This window comes from Sesamum indicum, linkage group LG5 (genome assembly GCF_026168435.1).
Source record: "Sesamum indicum cultivar Baizhima isolate 11 linkage group LG5, ASM2616843v1, whole genome shotgun sequence".
Lineage (NCBI taxonomy): Eukaryota > Viridiplantae > Streptophyta > Magnoliopsida > Lamiales > Pedaliaceae > Sesamum > Sesamum indicum.
Genome location: NC_142661.1, coordinates 3300116 through 3320950, shown reverse-complemented (window position 1 = coordinate 3320950; position 20835 = coordinate 3300116). Strand labels below are relative to the sequence as shown.

The 20835-nt window shown below is 34.8% G+C and overlaps 1 protein-coding gene across 1 annotated transcript; it reads left to right on the top strand.

Annotated features, from left to right (window-relative positions):
* The first annotated feature begins 7980 nt into the window (after positions 1–7980).
* LOC105162550 (villin-2) lies at positions 7981–20560 on the top strand. The gene is made up of 23 exons (XM_011080606.3): positions 7981–8401; positions 10025–10128; positions 10297–10396; positions 10537–10605; positions 10687–10923; positions 11031–11208; positions 11334–11466; positions 12372–12531; positions 12604–12754; positions 12827–12927; positions 13028–13186; positions 14305–14373; positions 14449–14517; positions 15120–15257; positions 15860–15988; positions 16883–17030; positions 17170–17180; positions 17263–17403; positions 17482–17607; positions 18123–18185; positions 18937–19192; positions 19614–19849; positions 19950–20560. The coding sequence occupies exons 2-23, from the start codon at positions 10073–10075 to the stop codon at positions 20061–20063; spliced, it is 2844 nt and encodes a 947-aa protein (XP_011078908.2). The 5' UTR covers positions 7981–8401; positions 10025–10072; the 3' UTR covers positions 20064–20560.
* The last annotated feature ends 275 nt before the right edge of the window (positions 20561–20835 follow it).

Genomic DNA, 20835 nt, shown 5'->3' with positions numbered 1-20835 from the left:
TGAATTTTGCCTAAGTAGCTGAACAAAGTGTTGATAGTTATGTTTTTCACTTTATGAGGCGCTGGTAATGGGGATGGGGATGGGGATGGGGTATGGCCCTTGCAATTTACACTTCTTTTATGTCACCTGTACTTGGTGGCTTTTTATTTCGTGTGGAACTGCATGTGGGGTGCTTCATGCTTGTGCTTCCTTTTTCTTTCCACAAGAAACATGAAATTTAGATAAGTAATGTGCAGGAGGGGTCCTGATTCAAAGGACTCAGCAGTGTTGCAGGATACATTATAAGGCTAAAATCCATTTTATCCCTTTGTATTTTCTTGAAATAATTAAAATTCTTTTATATTTTCAAAATAGATTAAAGCCCCATTTGTACTCAACAAAAAACACTTCTTCATTAGTAATTAATGGAAGGTGCGTTAAACGCGTTGATTGTGCGTTTGGGGGTGACTTTTAGCTGCTTTTGACCTTATATTTTTTGTGTTTTTGATTAAAATACCTTCATAGTGTGTATATATTTCACACGTACATCTTTTACTTGTTTCTAGTGATTATTTTTGCATTTTCATCCATCTAAAAAATAAAATATTTTTTAATATATTTACTTAAAAAATTGAAAAAATATTTTTTAAGTTTGATAATTTAAATAAAAATATTAAATTAAAATCACAGTGTAAAAATTAATATAGTAAATTTATTTTTTAAATTTAAAATATCTTAACTAATATAAATGTTAACAATTAATAAAATTATATAATATTAATAATTTAAGTTATCCTTTAGCTAAAGATTTAAATTTGAATACTTTTTTTATAATTATTAAAATTCAAAATTATTCAAAAAAACTTATATTTAGTAAAATTAAAGTTAAAACTTTCCTTTAATTAAATTGTTTTTTATTTAATTAACATAATTTTTTTAAAGTTCAAAAATTAAAAGTTACCAAATATATAATAAAAGGGGCGACGTGGACGCCGCCGTCGCCCAAATTGTGGGCACCGCGGCGTCTGTTGTCGACCAAAGAGAGACCATGAGCGATGACGAGTAGCATAGTCGCCCAAATTAACGTCGTCGCCTCCTTTTGTGGGAGGTGGCGGGGGTTGGGGCGGTGTGGAGAGGGTGGCGACGGGTTGAGGTGTATGGAGAGGGCAGCGAGGGTAGGGGTGGGTTATTAATTTTGTTTAATTTTTTTTTAAATATTATTTTTTTATAATATATATTTAAAATTAGTAAAATATGAACCCTTGATCTTTTTATAAATTTAAGATTCAGCAGTTAAAATTAATTGATTAGGTTTGACAGCTTTGGTTAATTAATACAAATTCAACGGTTATTAAAGTAAAAAATAATATATATTAGATAAGGATATAACGGTTATATTTTAAAAAGTTAATGCCGTTAGTTATATTTAATGGAGATGGGCGATTGAACTACATTTTAAAAAAAACAGAGAGGAATTTTTGCTTATTTTTAAAACACAGAGAAATTTTAGTCGACGTTTTATACAACGGAGTTTTATGCATTTTAGCCTACTTTATAAAGAAAATTCTTACCTAAATTAGGTGTGGTCGAACTAAATCAATCACAAAGCTTGTCATGTGATTAGTCATTTCTTTAAACTAAAAATCAATAACACGATAAATATATTATACTTTGTCATAATTAAAAAAACAATTATATTAGTACCATATAATTTTACTCTTAATATGACATATTCTGTCATTTAATATTTGGACTGATTACGTTTTAGACCTTCTCTAAAATTATAAAATTATATTTTCCAGCAAAATCTTTTAAAATTACACTTACACTTCTTTTAGAATTTTGGTTACAATTGTACCATTTTCATTAGAATTTGAATGTAATTTGCCGACGTCAATAAAAAAAAATTACATAAACTTTCAATTTAATCCTTCATTTACCATTTCGTATATTTTATTGACAAAGACCCTCTAGTAATATTTTTATACTTATAAGGGTAATAACATAAAGTCAAAATAATATAATTATAATAAAATATTATTCCCGAATCATTGTTATTGTATAAGAAATAGTCGTTGATGAACGAAAAAAAACCAATTTTATTCTTCATATTTTATACAGAATATCAAATGAGACGTAAAATTAGAGTTAATATTTTCCTTCCAAACTTTAATAACAGGGATACAATTGTAAACGAAATTTTTTTAAAGAGAGTGAAACAATAATTTTAAATTTTTTTCCAGAAAAAGTGTAATTTAGTAATCTGAAGATCTAAATGTAATTAACCCTTCTGTAGTGACGTGTTAAAAAAAATTGAGGGATAATTACAATACTAGACCCTGAAGTTTGATATAGTTACACATAAATTTTCTGTAGTTTGAAAAATTACATTTAGTACCCCTCATATTTATTTTCATCTAACAAATATATACATTCATTAGTAAAATACATGGAATTTGTTGGTTTTAGCCAAAACGTTGAATGATAATTCATATTTACTTCCGATTAACTTATTGCACATCAAAACAAATCTGTTTTGACTAAACTATTCTTATACATCTTCTAATGTGAATGCATGTGAGAATGCATATTCACGATTATACGGGTTATTTGATAAAATAAAGATTTATTTGACATGCAATAAGCCCATGATAAGTCAATACGGGCAAAATTTGAATTTGAATTTAATTTTTTGTTGATGTCATCAAAGTCCATTAATTTTATCAACAGATGAATCTATTTACTATACAACGATAAAACATTAGTAATACTAAATATAATTTTTTAAATAATAAAATATTTATATATAATTATAATAAATCTTAAGGAAGAATACCATAATTATATCAAATTTCAAATCTTAACAATTTTTTGGCCCCATAAGACAACCGGCCAAACCGTCCGCGTCTTGCCTTCTAAGTTCTATCAACTTAATGAAATAGCGAATTCTTTGACCTACAATTTTTAATTAAAAAAACTATTATATAGCATCCTAAATATTTAAAAGAATATATGTAATCCAATGGAAAAAATAACATTTTAATATTGAAAGCAACTTTTTGATGTCTTTTTTTTTTAATTTTATGTGCCTTTTAATTAATTTATTTTATTTTATTTTATTTTTTTATTTATTCATCTAACTTCTCGACCCCTCGTTATCTTTTGATAGTCATAATTTTTTTTATCTTTTTGCATCCCGTTTTACGCTATTGTTTAAAGATAACTTATTATTTTGTATATATTTTATTAAATAATAAATACTTTAAAATTATTTTATTTTAAAAAGTACTATAAAATTTGCACAAATATAGAATGTGCCACAAATTACTAGTTATTCATTCATTGAGAAGCCCTTCAGATAAAAAAAGGCCAAAAAAGAATTATTAATATTATTCTTATTGTTATATATTGATACTATTTATAAATATAAAAGACTTAAAACAATTAATTTTAATCGACATCCTGCCGAGTGCCCACCCAACTTGGTGGGTGCCCAACATAGGGCGAAGGCCACTTTGGGTGTCGAGCACCAATCAAATTGGGTGGCACCCGTATGGGTGTCGTCGACTGAACCCTTTCTTATCATTGTTGAAGGTCTATTTATACTACTATACGCATTTAACGCGCACGGGTGAGAGGGGGTAAAAATTATTATACCTCTTACTATATGATTGATCATATTTTTTGAATTGCACATAAATTATACAGTAAATATATTGAATTTATTAAATAATTGATTGAGATGTAATCAAACTCAATCTTCACATTGAACTTTAGGGACAATAACTGAGTTACATTTGAAGTGAAGAAAGCAATGATCAAATGGTCTTAAATTAGAAGCCAATTTTCAGTTGGAAATGAAAATGACTTAAACCAACCCCGTTTTAGAATTTCTTATTTTCTCCTTTGTAACTATTACAATCTGAATTATTCTATTTTATCCCATATTAAATTAATACATGAACGTTACGTGTACAATGTAATTTTTATTAATTAAAATAATTAATTATACTTAGATCTCATTTGAAATTTCGGAATTATGTTTTTTCCAAAGAAATTTTAAAATTATACTCATACCCTCTTAAAAAATTCACTGTTTACACCTTACCCATTCGTTAGAGTTTAGACGAAAAATCCTGACGTTAACTAAATACATACAAAATTTTAATGTTACTCCTCATTTAACATTCACATATAATAATTTTGTACTTAAAAAGAAAAATATGTAATGATGTTAATATCACTATATACATATACTATGTTTAACCCTTTATGTATAAATATATACTTAAAAATATTACATAAGGGTAAAATTAAAAATTTATGTAATTTTATTTTTGCTAATGTCAATATTTTTTGTCTAAATCCTAATGATAGGGTACCGATGTAAATAGTGAATTTTTAGAGGATGTGTAAATGGAGTTTCAATTTTTTTTTAAAAAAATTATAATTTATATTTTTAGAGGATCTACATGTAATTAATTCTAATTAAAATATATAAGTGCCCGACTTATTATTTTATATCCTATTTCTTCGCCCAAGAGTATAAGCTATGATTTTTTGCCCCCTTGACTTCCTTTACTTAGCATTTCCTCCAACCAAACAAACCGTAAAGAAGTTAAAAGGTGTATTATAGGCCTTAAATTTAGGGTTTTCCACTTCAACGTGTGTGCAATCAATCTTAAGAGGAAAAATAATACTACATGTACATATATATATACACCCATTGTGATAAGGGGTGACAATGTGTCACGAGCGTGCTCTTTTATCTCGCAGTGAAATGTAATTTTCATATATTTTTAGCCTGTGCGACGTCTCAGGTTATGCCTAACATTTGATCAGCTTTCGCACATATCAGAGTATACCGACAGTCCATCGCGTGTCCTTAACATTGGAGCTTGCTAGCGCGACATCCGAACGCCTCCCTGCGCGGCATGCGCTCGCCTATTCGAAATACCCATACTCGCCGAGGCTCTCGGCACTCTCGCCTTAGCTTCTCGCACACAATCTCGAAACCTGCCGATGCATTTCTCAATGGCAAGGAGCATCCTCGCTCTGCCTCGGTATTTCAGTGCTACGCATGCGCCCACAACGCCTATCTCATGCCCAACGCTCTGCATTCTAGGCGCACGCCCTCATCTTGGTTGCCTTCTATGCCTCGCCCGAGTAGGACCGCATCATAAGTTTGAGGCTCATTCTGCCATCATCCTGCCTTGATCTCACATGGCATGCCCAACATGCATTCTTGCCTTTCGACTTGGCTTCATATTATGCCCACAGTGCGGCGGCGTCCCACGACCGCTCATCTTTAGCCAACGGACACCTATGGATGGCTAGAACTCGATATCGCATACCATGAGTTGGATCACGAGGCCTTGGAGTGTTTGCCTCGATCACACATTTGCATGAGAGGTGTTGCCCTTGATATCTCGCAGCCCACGGGGCAACCTTGCGCGTCACACGGAGCCTCTCGGCCGTATTGGCGCCCAACATAGGCCATCCTGGCCCTACGCTGCTCGTCAGGTTTCCAAGCCCCTCAGGGACTCTAGCGCTCCTCTGAGCTGCATAGAGCCAGCTCTTGAAGGCGCCCATCATGCCCCCAAGAGAATGCCCATTTAGTGCAGACGTTGTCTCATGCTTCTGCCGTCGTGCACGGGGAGGGCTGGCTGGAGCCCACATTGCATGCCCTCCTTATAATAGGCTTAAAAAGATTTTCTCTTATTCCAAGAGTAGAACATTGAAAGGGCTGAGGAGTGCACTTTTTCCACATCTCCTTCGACCGACGTCCAAATCACGTCCCACTTGAACCGTAGTGTAGCCTACGACTTCCACATCATAACTATAGAGTTTCAGCCCCATCCGATCATCCATGGCTGAGGAATTGCTCCCGCAATACTGTGAAACTACAGTCTCGCTGCTACTCTGGCAGATTCTGAACATCGTCGTCGTTCCCTACCGAAACGGAACCATCTACCTCTGAAACATCTTGGAGCTGCTCCCAACACGCTAAGGATCTCGCCATTGAAACAGTATTGAAAATATCAAAGGATAAAGCACTTTGCTTCACACATTTCTCTCATGCTCGCGCGTAGGGTGGTGCTTGATCATCGCCCTTATATTTCCATGGCCAAACGTCCTCGAAATGACTTCATACTTGGCAGATAGCATCCCCACACCTCAAGAAACGTTTCCCTACAAATAGTATTGCAATCCCCAATTTGGTAAGAGTCTATGCTCGAAGACCATTTGTACACATGCGTGCTGACAGGCATCTCCTAGCCGCCCGCACATCCTCCACAAGTCACTGTCGACCGTTTAGCCCAAGGTGCGGCCAGTGACACAAGGGAACGCCTTTTGTCGGATCAGAAACCTGTCTTGCTCAATTTTAGTAAGATTGAAATTTATTTTTACTATCTTTTTGGACTTGTCCTGTATCTATATGCTTCTGAATAGTTGAGCACAAAATACGCGCTAGCTACCCCATTTCAACACACGACCATCCTGACTTGATTATGGATCTAATGCCCCTAACTCAGACACAGTTTCATTCCCTGAAGTTTGGAGTAATTACACGTAAATATTTTATAGTTTGGAAAATTACATTTAACACCCCTGAAGTTTGCTTCCGTCTAACAAATATGTCCTCCGTTAGTTAAAGTTCACTGAATTTGCTGACAATTAACAAAAAAGTTGAATGAAAATTGATATTTACCATCGATTGACTTATTACTGACTTATGGCAGGTCAAATAATTTTTTTGACTAAAATATCCTTATAACGGTGAATATACACCTTTCCATATGCATTAACACGTGAAGACGTAATTTGATCATAAAAGAACTTATTTGACTTGTAATATTACATTAATAAGTCAATCGGAGGTAAATATCAGGAATCTGATGAATTTTGACTACAAGAGGAACTTATTTGTTAGATAAAATAAACTTCATAAATGCTAAATGTAATTTCTCAAACCACGGGGTCTCTAAATGTAATTACACCAAATCCCAAAAAAGAAAAGAGTAATTATCCCTAAAAAGAATTGATTCTTTTTTCTTCAATCAATAAAAAATACTTTATAAAAAGATACATTATTACTTGTAAATATATAACAATCAATTATATGTTAAAAATATAATTTATTATATAAATATACTCAGCAATAAAAGCTCAAATTTTAAACAATTACATATATATCTCTAAATATTATTTGTAATAGATTTGGAACGGGTCTTCCACAAGACATAGGTCAAGATAATATTTTCATCCCACGTAGTAAAAACACCTAATACTAATTTATTTTTACACTCATGAAAAAAAAAAAAAACTACTTTAGGATTATATATTTGTAATTAAATTAGGACATGAAAGTAATAAAACACAGCAAATGAGATAATATTTGTTTTTTTCTAAAAAAAAAAAAAGAAATGATAAAAGTGGGATGTCCGGCCAATACAATCGGATGTTTCATAGAATATATTCAACCGCACTCGACTTTTTCAAACTATAATTTATCTCAAATCAGTCCACATGGATTAGTTAGTTATACTCAATATCGCTACACCAATAATTCTGCAAAAAACTTTATTTGAAAACACAAATCAAAATTATTATAAGTGAATCAATATTAATACTATATATTCAATTAAAATTTTGAAATTCAAAACGAAATAATTGAAAATTTATCCGTAATTATAAATACATTCTCGTTTAAAAAATTATCACATCAAATTAATCAACTTCTGACAAATATCCTTGTAGAATAAATTGTTATGAGACAGTATTTGGTAGACGATTGTTAATTTTAAAAAGAAATTATAATTTTATAAATATTACGGAGTATTTATAATTATTACAAGTTTCAGGTAGGTTGGTTGTGTGTGTATATATATATATATAATGATGATGATGAAATAAAAGCAAAGACGGGTGTTGCTGCCAGCATCACACCGTATCTTTACTCAAAAACGTTTTAGCCATTTCTATCCGACTCATCGCATTTCCATCATTCACTTCCTTGGTTTTCCACATATTTATCTCTCTCCAGTTCTCTCTCTCTCTCTCACTCCTCTCTCTATATCTATGCATACAAGTATTCTTGTATATCTCCTCCGTTCTTGGGCATATACTGTCTGAAAAAGAATTGTACAGAATTTCTGGGTCAAATCTCACAAGGTCCCAAAAGTTAAAAAGTGAAAAAGAGAAGAATTTCATCCCCAGCAATTATTCATTTCTCCTTTTTTCTCTCCTAAAATATTATTATCTTTGCTACTCTCTCGGTCTACTTTTATTTTCGTTTGCCAGCTCTGCTGTTCCTCCTCTTCTCCCTATAAACATTTCTCCTTTTGCATTCTTTCTCTTTCGGAGCACACTTTGATCACAAATTTGAAGGAAGAGAAAGAATTGTTGAGATCTCGGGAAGGTTTGTTGATTGAATTTATTTGGGCTTTGCTTCTTTCTAGATCGTTTTTCATTTGTATTTATATGTTTTGTTTTGCTTTGTTTGTTTTTTTTTTTTTGTTTTAAATTATGTGGTTAATGAATCTTTTAATTAGTTGTTGATCTGAACTATTATGGGTTACTGTCAAATGGGTTTGCTTTAGTTTTTGTTATTTGTCAATTGATTAATCTAATTGGAGAAATGATCTCAAAGATGTAATCCTTTAATGATCTTTAATTGGTGTAATGCTGAATGGCCAGGTATTTCTTATTGATTACTTGATATTTGATTTGTTTTATTTGGCATAGTTAAACTATGATTAGATTGTTTAGAGCTTTTAATATTCTTTATGATCTTTTAATTTCAAACCGAAATGGTTCCAAGGTCTTACCTTTATGGTGGAGCTGAAGTTTGATGATTTTATGTATTGAAATTCATAACATCTAATCTGTTGTCGGTCTTCGAAGTTTATGACAAATGCTTTGAAGTTTTTCATCCTGATTTGCTTGTTTTCATGATCAGCAATGTGTTGAATATCTCACTTGGCCCTTAATATTCTCACATTTGAGTGCCTTGTTGACTGTCCTGCTGTTGGCTATCCTGGGCTTTTAATTATTCTCAACGATCGCAGGAATCTTTCTTAATGTTTTTGAACATTTTAACTTCATATTTGAATACTCATATTCGTAAGGGACCAACTAGGATCTCTTATCAATGTACACCAACAAAAGAGTGAACCCGAATGAGGAGTCAGTTATTTGAGAATAGTTTGAGGACTCCTATCCTACAGAAGCTAACAAGTCTTTACTAAAGAGAATTGATTAAGCTAGCTTTTGGAAACAACCTTCATCTTCCTTTTGTTATATAGACAATTGTGGTAAGTATTGGTTAGTGGATGGGACTGAACAAGGAGGATAAACAATTTTCTAGGATGATAACATGTCTGATTGTAAGCCGAAAAGAGGCTTGGAAGTTCATTCCATGGGACTTAATGAATCTCGGGAAAAATGTTTCACAAGTCTGTTATTAGCTTAAAAAACTTTAGGAATAATAGACAAGGATATAAGGTGGACGATAAAGTAATTAATCCAGACGGGAGCTTCTCAACTAATATTTTAAATACGTCCTTTTTTTGTCCTGTTTTCGAGGGAACAACCTACTGGCTCCAAGCAATTCACTAGTTGAGTAGAACATACTATTGAACATGACCTTTTCTGAAGCTATCTTGTGTGGATTTATGCTGCAGCTTTTTATTCTTCTGTTGTCTTTAGTATGGATAGATGATTATACTAAGAGCTTAGCTCTTAGTCCTTATTTCATAAGAAGGGTTCTTGGCGAGGCCACGAATACTCATTTGTGTTACTCAAATGTGAGTGGAGCCAATTGCTATGTATGTTTCCTTATTAAGGATGATGCACATTTAATGGCGTACGTTCTACTTATATTTCTCTACTTTTTGCTTTCCCTTGTCTTTTCAATTGAACAAATTGAGTATTCTCTTCTTTGTAATGGGCATATATGAATTATTGCCTCAACTATAGCAGGAGACTACATATTGTATAATCATTTCTTATTTTAATGTTGCTTACCTTTTTCTCATTACAGGTTCATTTAAGCACTTGATTCTGTGGAACAGAAATACGGTAGCACATAATGTCAAGCTCAGCAAAAGCTCTGGAACCTGCTTTTCAGGGAGCTGGTCAGAGAGTGTATCCTTTCCTATGGAAACTATGCTTGATTGATAACCCATCACTAGTAATTAGTACTTCTGTCTTCTCTCTATGAAAAAATGTAATCATATCTTATGCCTTATGTTTGGTTATGCTTTCATTTGTTCATTGAATTGTACTTTTCTTGTTAACCTTAACGCACTACAGTGGAACTGAGATCTGGAGGATTGAGAACTTCCAACCAGTTCCTTTGCCAAAATCTGATTATGGTAAATTCTACTCTGGAGATTCATATATCATCCTGCAGGTTCGCTTGTTTCCCCTCTACCTTGTAGATAAGAATTCGGTTTTGCTGATTCAATTTGGAGGGATTGTTATCCTGATTTAGAAGGAGAGCAAATAAGAATTATTACCATACCTACCATTTTCAAATGCTTTTCTATGTAGACAATTACTGGAAAGGGAGGCGGTTATCTTTATGACATACACTTCTGGCTGGGGAAGGACACTAGCCAGGTATGATTCTATTCTTCCTATTGTCTTTAGAAGCAATTCTTGGTTTTTATTTTGTAACTTGATGTTCTAATGTATTCTTAGGATGAAGCTGGCACTGCTGCTATTAAAACTGTCGAGCTTGATGCTGTTCTTGGCGGTCGTGCTGTGCAGTACAGAGAATTACAAGGACATGAGTCTGAAAAATTCTTGTCATATTTTAAACCATGCATCATACCTTTGGAAGGTGGCATTGCATCTGGATTTAGAAAACCTGAAGAAGAAGAGTTCGAAACACGATTATATATTTGTAGAGGAAAGCGAGTTGTAAAATTGAAGCAGGTACTGGAGCAACATTGATTCACTCTACATTTCATGAGCATCTATATAATATAATTTTCTGTGTAATGAGGCATGATAAACACTGTCTTGTCTCCCATGTCATGCAGGTCCCATTCTCACGTTCCTCATTGAATCATGACGATGTGTTTATTCTTGACACTAAAGACAAAATATATCAATTCAATGGTGCAAACTCCAATATTCAAGAAAGGGCCAAAGCATTAGAAGTAATTCAATTTTTGAAGGAAAAGTATCATGAGGGGAAGTGTGATGTTGCCATTGTTGGTGAGTACTGTCCTAACCTCTAGGATGTGCTGTTTCTTTGTTCCACTCTATATGTGGCCTTTGTAGTTGTTTGATTGCCATATCATTTCTTTAATTCATATGCAAATGTTATTCCACACTTATAGATGATGGAAAACTACAAGCCGAGTCAGATTCTGGTGAATTCTGGGTCCTCTTCGGCGGGTTTGCTCCAATTGGTAAAAAGGTTGCTACTGAGGATGATATCATACCAGAGAAGACTCCCCCCCAACTTTACTGGTAGTTACTTATTAAGATTTCATTGTAGTTCTCTCTGAATTTTGAGCTGTAGTCTTCTTGAAATTTTGTGGGTTTCATTGTCAATAGTAGTTGAAAGCACTATTAGATACGAGAAAGATACTGAAGTCTATTTTTTTCTTTATATATTTCAACTAATCAAGCAGGCTAGAAATTGAGAAATAACTTACAATGCTATCAGTTTTCATGAGCACAGAATGCCTTTCCATGTCGGTTGAAGAAAGTTAAAGCAAATAAGACAGATTTAGAGATGTGAAGCTGATTGTCGTGTCACTTAGGAAGCTGTGTGTTCTTTTTTGTGGAGAGTCTGAGGGTAAGAGATGAGACTTAGTATGATATGTCCTCACGATGCATCTGTACGGAATAGGAGGTTTAACGATTTGTAATAAATGCCAATTTTATTAAGGAAGATTCTATTATAGATATAATCAGAAAAAGTCAGGACAGGAAAATTTCAATTAAATCGTTCCGTTTTCTATTTGCCTGCATGGTTTTTCCTCTGAATAAACTCAAGAAAGTATCAATTGACTACAGCATTTTTGTATCTTCAATTTCCTTTCTCTTGTTTATGAATCTTGACGTTTACCACTAAATGGTATATAACCATAGTGGTAATAAACATGATTGAACTTATGTCACATGACTTGTTTGCTTTTCCTCAAAAACGTTTTCCTTCTCAAACCGCAGACTATTTTGTTTTGCTTAGTGGCTCCATTCCCCTTCTGAGTGTATATCATGTTGCTGGTTTCTTCATACTTCTACCTGCTTTCTTTATTGTAACAGTGTGCTTAATCTTATTCATCTTGGTGTAATTGATTATCCTTTTGCTTATTTGTTGACCCTGGGACTAATTCTTAATTACCTCACTTGTTTTTGCTTGTTGGTAGTATTATTGATGGGGAAGTTAAAAATGTCGATGGTGAACTATCCAAGTCACTTCTGGAAAATAACAAATGCTATCTGTTGGATTGTGGTGCTGAGGTATTTGTTTGGGTTGGCCGGGTAACTCAAGTTGATGAGAGGAAAGCTGCTAGTCAAGTTGCAGAGGTTGAAGCTTGATCTCAAATCTCTTTACTCTAATATTGTCACTTGAATCTTCTCATCCAATTGATTTTTCAGGATTTTTTGGCTAGCCAAAATAGACCAAAGTCAACTCATATAACTCGGCTTATTCAAGGTTATGAGACTCACTCTTTTAAGTCCAATTTTGATTCCTGGCCATTGGGATCAGCTCCTTCTGTTGTTGAGGAGGGAAGGGGGAAAGTAGCAGGTATGCCTCGATCCCTAGTTTGTAGACATATTTACTTACATGTCTACTGATTGTTTTCTACAAATTTTGCAGCTCTGCTGAAGCAGCAAGGTGTCGGCCTAAAAGGAGCTAGTAAAAGTGCCCCTGTCAATGAGGAAGTCCCTCCATTGCTTGAAGGAGGTGGAAAAATAGAGGTCTAATTTCTTTCGCGTATTTCTAGTTGCTCAGCAATTGGTCTAATTGTTTATTTCTTACTTCAAAGTGCTTTGAATTTTATTTATCATATGTTTCCAGGTTTGGTACATCAATGACAATACAAAAACTCTGGTGCCCAATGAAGACATTGGTAAATTTTACAGCGGGGATTGCTATATCGTGCTCTACACATACCATTCTCATGAAAGGAAGGAAGATTACTATTTATGTTGTTGGATTGGAAAAGACAGCATTGAGGTACTGTACATTGTCACTGGGCATATAGTGAAGACAATATGTGCTTTATTGGAAGGCAGACAAATAAAACATGCTCTTAACTGATGCCAGAAATTTCGGCTATTTCTAGAGATTGACAAAGATTTAGGTTTAGATGTGAGTCATGCATGGTTAATGATATTTCCTGTTCTACCATGAAATCTCTGATTGCACGCTTATGCAATTATGATTGTTCTTCCTCAAATAGCATCATCATAAAGTTCATTGAATAAGTTTCATAATGTGGTAGTTCATTTTAGTCTCTTTTTCTTTCTGGGTGGGGCTTTAAGAATACTGTAGTTTAGTTTCAGTGAGATACACTACTAAGATGGATATGAGTGCAATGAGATTGAATTGTCATCAATTGACCTTAGCTTGTAACATTTAGTTTAGCATTACTATCAGTAACTGATTTTCTGGTTGTATGCAAGCAATTTACTTGGTTCCTCCCTTAATCTTAATCCTGTAAAACTGTAATTTTGGTATTCTTTCATTTCCCCAGATGATCAGCTTCTTAAAAGTTGCTATTTGTATTTATCTTAAACGTACAATCAGAGGCTTTTGAACCATATTTGTTAGGATCATATTTTTTATGGTGCGTTGCATAAAGTTCCCTTAAGGTTTGATTTAATTATAAATACCCCTTCGTTGTCGGAAAAATTTATGATATCCCCTAAAACTAACATGTGTCCAACAATGGACCCATTCTGCTAGCTTTTGGTAGGGTTACATCAAGATTTTATATTGGACTACCCAAGATGCCATTTAAACCCTAAAGTTTGATTTTACATATTTTTAAAAATATTTTTATGGACTAACATGCACTTTCTAAAAGTATACAATGCATAAACATAGAGGGGCAAATGGGACATTGCACATCAGATTTTCTAACCTTTTCTCCACAAAAAAAAAAGGACAAAAAATCTTCTAAGGGTAAAGTTGACCTATTCCATCCTGTTGTCCAAAGGTTACAAAATTATGTCTTGCATTAGGGTAGTATTGTAATTTCTCAGGGTATTTGTAATTCTATCAGGGGACCTCAATATAATTTACCCTATTTTTAATGGATTCACTAATTAAATCAACTTTCCAATTTTCAGGAAGATCAAGAGACGGCCGCTAGATTGTCTACTACAATGTATACCTCACTGAAGGGAAGGCCAGTGCAGGTGGTGCAGCTCATTGTTTTACTACAATAAATAGAACAAATTACAGAGTTGACATGTCAATTGTGCTTCATCCAGGGTAGGGTATTTCAAGGGAAAGAGCCTCCTCAGTTTGTTGCAATTTTTCAGCCTATGGTGGTCCTTAAGGTGCCTTTTGCTTCTTGGAATAACGAAATTATATTGTGCATTATTTAGGGGTGTTCATTTGGTAAAATTAAGTCGAATTAAACTGAAATTTTGTTAAACCAAAAATTCTGTACGCTCGAATGCTATACCGAAAACCAAAACGAATTAATAGGTTTCAGTTTTAGTGATTAGTGATTCATTTTCGGTATCTCAATAAATTGAATTTTTTTTGTTAAGAAAAACAAAAATTAAATATAAAAAATAATAATTACATTTTATTTATTTTTCTAAGTTTTGATAAGTAAAATAATAAAAATTGTATAAGAAGTAATACTAACTAAAAAATGAGTAATAAAATTAAATATAAAATATTATCTCAGTATTCGGTATGGTTTGGTAAACCGAACCTAAATACCAAAAGCGAACTGAATATTGAATTTTAAGAAATAATGAAAATTGAATACTGATCAAATTTTTTGGTTTGCTTTCAGGTATGTATCGGATTTTCGATTTTGGTGGCGGTCGGTCAGTTTTCCGAATTGTGAACACTCCTAGCACTATCTATAAACAAAGAAAGCCAGTTATATAAAGCATTTCTTTGACAATCTTGATTCTTTGTTTAGGGTGGAATGAGCTCTGGTTACAAGAACTATATTGCTGACAAAGGTTTAAATGATGAAACTTACACTGCGGATGGTGTTGCACTCATCAGTATATCTGGAACTTCTCGGCACAAGAACAAAGCTGTTCAAGTTGAAGCTGTATGTTCACCACACTTTCCCCTATCTTTCACTACATAATGCATCAGCCTCAGGTCTGCTGTGTGCAGCACTGTAACTGATCCTGATTTTGCATAAGCATTTAAATAACTTAAAATTTAGTAAATCTTGGGGGGAGAAAGGGTAGATAACGGAATTATTGATTATGTTAGGGTGGTAATTGTTTATGTGACATTTTAGGGAGGCCATGGAATTGCATGCTATTTTGGCAGATATGTTGTGCCGGAGTTGCCCTATGTGGTTGTTGTCGTACTTCTTTTCCCAGTTTATTGACTGAAGTATGATAATCTTGCTTGGACTTTTCTGCTTTGCTGGCATGGTAGTTCAACTTGTATTCTCTGTCTCCTATGTCTAGTTCACTCAATCATTCTGCCCTGCCCTCCCAAATTATACCTTTTTCTTTCTGTATGGTGTCTGGGCAGGAGTATCTTATTTGAATACATTTGTTATATAATCTGCAAATACTTCAGTTTTTCAGAAGTTCTCAATAGACCAGAGTTATTTATCATGCTGCGATCTGATGTAGAAGTTCTTGTGATTGGGTCAATATGAATTTTACATGTTAAATTCTCTCATCTTCTTAGGTGGCAACTTCGTTGAATTCGAATGAATGTTTTCTGCTTCAATCTGGTTCATCAATTTTCAGTTGGCAAGGTAATCAAAGCTCCATTGAGCAGCAACAGTTAGCAGCCAAAGTTGCAGAATTTCTGAAGGTATGCATTTTGTGATGTGTGAGGAGTGTACATCACGTTTCAGTTCATTGTTTAAAAATAATCTCCTAATTTGTGAACTATCATCTTTCAGTCTGGGGTCTCACTGAAACAAGTTGAAACAAATAGAAATAACACTGTTCTATGTGAGCATGGCATTGGTAATTGGTTTTGTGTTTGATGCTGACACTTTTTCATTTTGTTGGCGACTTGAAATCCTAAATTAAACTTGCAGGTCACCAACATGAACTCCTCCTCTTTCCCTTTTTTTTTTTCCCTCCCTTTTTTGGTTTAGGAATTTCAGTTTTAAAAATGTAAAGTGCATCTTGATGCCAAATCCCCTCCTCCAAAATTCCCTTTTCCCTTCTAGACTTGGCAGATTTTTTATCTTTTTCAGAACCTGAGATGTTTGTTAGTAGAGTGTTCTAGAACTAACCCTTGGGTCATTTCCTGAAGGAATTTGTTGCGAGTATTTTTCTTCACAAGCTGAGACCACGGGCTGTATAAGCTCTATGAATAAATCAGGGAGACAGCATTACTATTTATGTTGAAAATGTCCATTTCTGCACTCAGTTGGTGGTGCAAGTGACAAATAAAGCAGTCATGAGAGATTATGCGCATGCCTGTTTGGCTGGCCTATACTCGAATTTACAGGGATTTAATTACATGTGATTATCGGAGAGTGGAAGAGATAATCAGTGTGGCATTAAGTAGTAGAGCTCCTCTCTTCTGGACCACCAGTGAGGGGTCGAACTAATGGGCATCAGGAATTTAATCGCCTTATTTCTGTTGCCTCTCAGATTGTTATTATATAATTTGTACTCATAGAAAGTACTTTTCCAGATCATCATGTGTTGCATTTAACAACTTTTATTTCCCATATGTTCATGAACTCAGCCAGGATCACCTGTTAAACACACTAAAGAAGGAACTGAGAGCTCGTCCTTTTGGTTTGCTCTTGGAGGAAAACAAAATTACACTAGCAAGAAGCTATCACCCGAGGTTGCCAGAGATCCTCACTTATTTGAGTTCTCCATTAGAAAAGGTAGAAAATTTTCTGTTGCAATTGTTCACTCTCATTTTTAACTATGTTGGTATGATTCTACTGAAATCTTGTATGTCATATTTTCTCACTTTGTCTAACTTATTCTTTTTGGATTACATGCTGGCTCATTAATTTCCAGGAAAGTTTCAGGTATGAACTGGCTATGGAATTAGTTAAGAAGTTCCTTGTATCTTTGCTGCATTGTAAACTCTTGTGTTTCCTAATTTGCCAGGTCGAAGAAATATACAATTTCTCTCAGGATGACCTTTTAACTGAGGATATGTTGATACTTGACACGCATGCCGAAGTGTTTGTTTGGATTGGTCAATCAGTGGACGCTAAAGAGAAGCAAAATGCTCTTGAAATTGGACAGGTAGTGTACCTTTAGATTTGCAACTGCTAGAGTTGTTTTTTCAATCTGTGCTCTATTGACCAGTGAATCATATCACAGAAATACGTGGAGATGGCTGCTTCATTAGACGGATTGGCCCCAGACGTTCCATTGTACAAAGTTACAGAAGGAAATGAGCCGTGCTTCTTCACCAAATATTTTTCATGGGATCCTGCAAAAGCAAGTGTATGTCAGAGTCTCCATTGGTCGTTGTCAGTTTTCATGATATTTCTTGGCTATGTTGCTGAGACATGAGATTGCCACGTCTCTTAATTTTTAGCACATGAAGCATAAGGGGTAAGGGATGTGATATGCATCTTGAGAATATTAGTGAGTGGGAATAGATGGTTCTACATGGGGCACTAGACATGCATCCACCGCAGTGGCACACTAGAAAATGCTGATTTTGCCTTTAAATGTGGAGTCGACAATACTTCTGATGCTTACCAGCATAAAATGGGATTACACTGTGCCTTGAGATTAAAAACAGGATTGATTTTGTTTAGTCGTGTGATGGTAGATAATATATGAGCTGCATTTAGAATAAGGTCTTAGCCATTGCTAGATGGGATCAGAATGTGCTTGGAACTTCTTCTGCTTTTCATGCTGGAAATTGTTCTTGTGTTTGTTGCTTATAGAGAAAACTTACTTTTCCTTTCTATAATATGTTATAAAGTGCTCTCTTTATTTTCCGGAAACAGGCTCATGGAAACTCATTCCAGAAGAAGGTCATGCAACTCTTTGGTGTTGGTCATGCTGTTGAGGTAAACTTGCGATTTGTGCAGTGTTACATGAGCATACAATAGTCTCATTTTCCTGCTTTACCAAGTATCATTTCTAAATATGTATATTGACTCTTTTCTATTGTTGATATATATTTTACATAGAAAGGGATAAGAAAAGGGTTCAAAAGATCTTCTAATGCAGATTTTCATTGCCAATTCAGCTTTGTTTGATCTTCTTTTGGTCATCTTTTAAGCAGGCTTTGCTTCATCCAAATCATTTCTCCCTTAGTTTTTTTGAAGCAGAAATTTCATGAGGCAGCTCGGCTGCTTTTTTTTATTTTGCATAAAGTTCAAGAATGTCTTTGCGTTGTGAAACGTCTGTGTAATATGGTATTCTTTTTCTTGCCCGCCATTGGCCAATTCTCTATATTTTTGCCTTCTTTCTCTTCCCTTCGTTTCATTGTAGTGGTTTGATTAATAGAATTACAGAGTCTTTTGGCATATTCTTTGCGAGTAAAGTTTTCAGTTGGACTAAAATGTATTTTCCTACATGAACATTTTCCCACTGTTGATTTGCATTTATCTTTGTACACGTTGTTGTTCACCTCATACAAACTATTTTGAAACATCACATACCCATTTCTCTAAGACATTCATGACTCAGGACACTTGCAACATCAAGGATGTGACAAGGCTTTCCAAGTTTGGTAGTTTTTTACTTAATTATTTGCACTCAACTGCCCTGGTTTTGCTTGAATTATGATGACTGCTTTATGCATCTGCAAATCAGGAGAGGTCCAATGGTTCAAATAATGGTGGGCCAACACAAAGAGCTTCAGCTTTAGCAGCCTTGAACTCTGCATTTAATTCAACTCCTAGTACAAAAGCTGTTTCAGCCCCTAAGCCAGGGGGAACAAGTCAAGGGTCACAGAGAGCAGCTGCAGTGGCTGCTTTATCATCTGTCCTGACTGCCGAAAAGAAACCGTCAGGTGACATATCTCCCGTCCGGCGAAGTGGAAGTCCGTCTGCAGAATCTAGCCCTCCTGGTAGTATGAATACATTTTGCTCTTATAGATCACGGCTCTATCTTTCAATTAAAATACCAGGTCCTTCATTTGCATGAAAGGGTTGGCTGATTAAAGAAAGACCCCTGTAACTTTAAGCGCAACTCAGAAGTACCGAGTTAATGACCACTATCGTGTTATAAAAGATTAGGTGAATACATCTTGAACTTATTCCATGAATATAGTAAGTCCGACCTTGATGTTGAGATTAGGCACATCCTGTTATCTTTGATTGCGTCCTGTTTTAAGTTCTCGTAATTTTTACACTGGTGAAAGTTCTAGGAGGACCTCGCTAATGACAAGATATCTGGCAGATTATTTTCTATTGTAGTTGGACCGAAGTTATTGCTTTTCACATTGGACCTGTTATTTGTATTAATACCTTGCTGAAATGATTTTACAGCTCCAGGGAAGAGTGAGGAAGCTGCTGAGATTGAGGACTCCGAAGAAGTTTCGGAAGTTAAAGAAACTGAGACAGTTGAACCTATTCCAGAGTCTTATGAGGATGATTCAGGACCAAAATCAGATACTGACCAGGATGAAAATGGCTCTGAAAGTAGTCAGAGTACATTCAGTTATGACCAACTGAAGGCTAAATCTGACAACCCCGTCACAGGAATTGATTTTAAACGAAGAGAGGTTTGTTTCATCACCATCATCATTTATCTGTTTCAGACAGAATCCCATTACCTTATTCACACTAATTCTTGCGGCTTGCGATGATATTGATTGATTCCAGGCTTATCTCTCGGACGAAGAATTCCAGTCTGTACTGGGCATGGAGAAAGATGCTTTCTACAAGTTGCCCAAGTGGAAGCAGGACATGCTGAAAAAGAAAGTCGATCTCTTCTAGAAATGGATCCATGAGTTCCTCTTCATCCCCTGCGCTTTCACATCTATACTCATCAACCCCCTACTTTTACGGGGCGTCATTAGTTGATTACGTACCTAGGATTTTGCTCTCTGGCTCACCACGCCTCAAATTGTTGGAATTGTTTTTGGTTATCTTGTGTCCATCTGAAGAGTGATTTTATGTGTCTTTTCAGTATCATCTTCACATTTACGTGCCATGATAGTCGGCTTGTAGCCTAAAGACAGAAGGCAGGTTACATTCTTTGATTTGGTTGGGTATGTATCTCAGTTTGTGATTGTTGAAGTCCGTCTTTTCGCCACCCTTTTGATCATTTTATTATTTTGTTGATTAAAAGGGTGTATATGTACTGCATTTGTACATGCTAAGAAATGTAGAACGAAGTCGTTTGCCTTCAGATACTATGATATTGTATTCTTGGTCCTCGGACTCTTATTATTTTGAATTAATCTTGAGTAAAAATACCAGTTTGAGCAGTACATTTTTGAGAAATAGCAAGGCGGCGTGTGAAGGACATTCCTCTTCTCTTCAACCTCACCCCACTCTTTTCCAGGTGCAATTCGTGCTTCAATACGCCAACCCTTGTCTCGGCCATCGCAGCACGTCTGTCGTCCAGGGCATAACGTTCCGGTACATTACCATCGTTTGTGCATGGTGGATTATACTCAATATGGCTCCACGATGAATCATTGATTGTTAAATTCTCAGTATGATGTTTTCAGGAGTTAATTCTTCAATATCCAATAATCTTGGA

Coding starts and splice junctions, on each gene's coding strand:
- LOC105162550 (XM_011080606.3), top strand. CDS start 10,073: ATGTCAAGCTCAGCAAAAGCTCTGGAACCTGCTTTTCAGGGAGCTGGT. Junction 10,606..10,686: donor TGGGGAAGGACACTAGCCAG/GTATGATTCTAT, acceptor ATGTATTCTTAG/GATGAAGCTGGCACTGCTGC. Junction 13,187..14,304: donor TTGGAAAAGACAGCATTGAG/GTACTGTACATT, acceptor TCCAATTTTCAG/GAAGATCAAGAGACGGCCGC.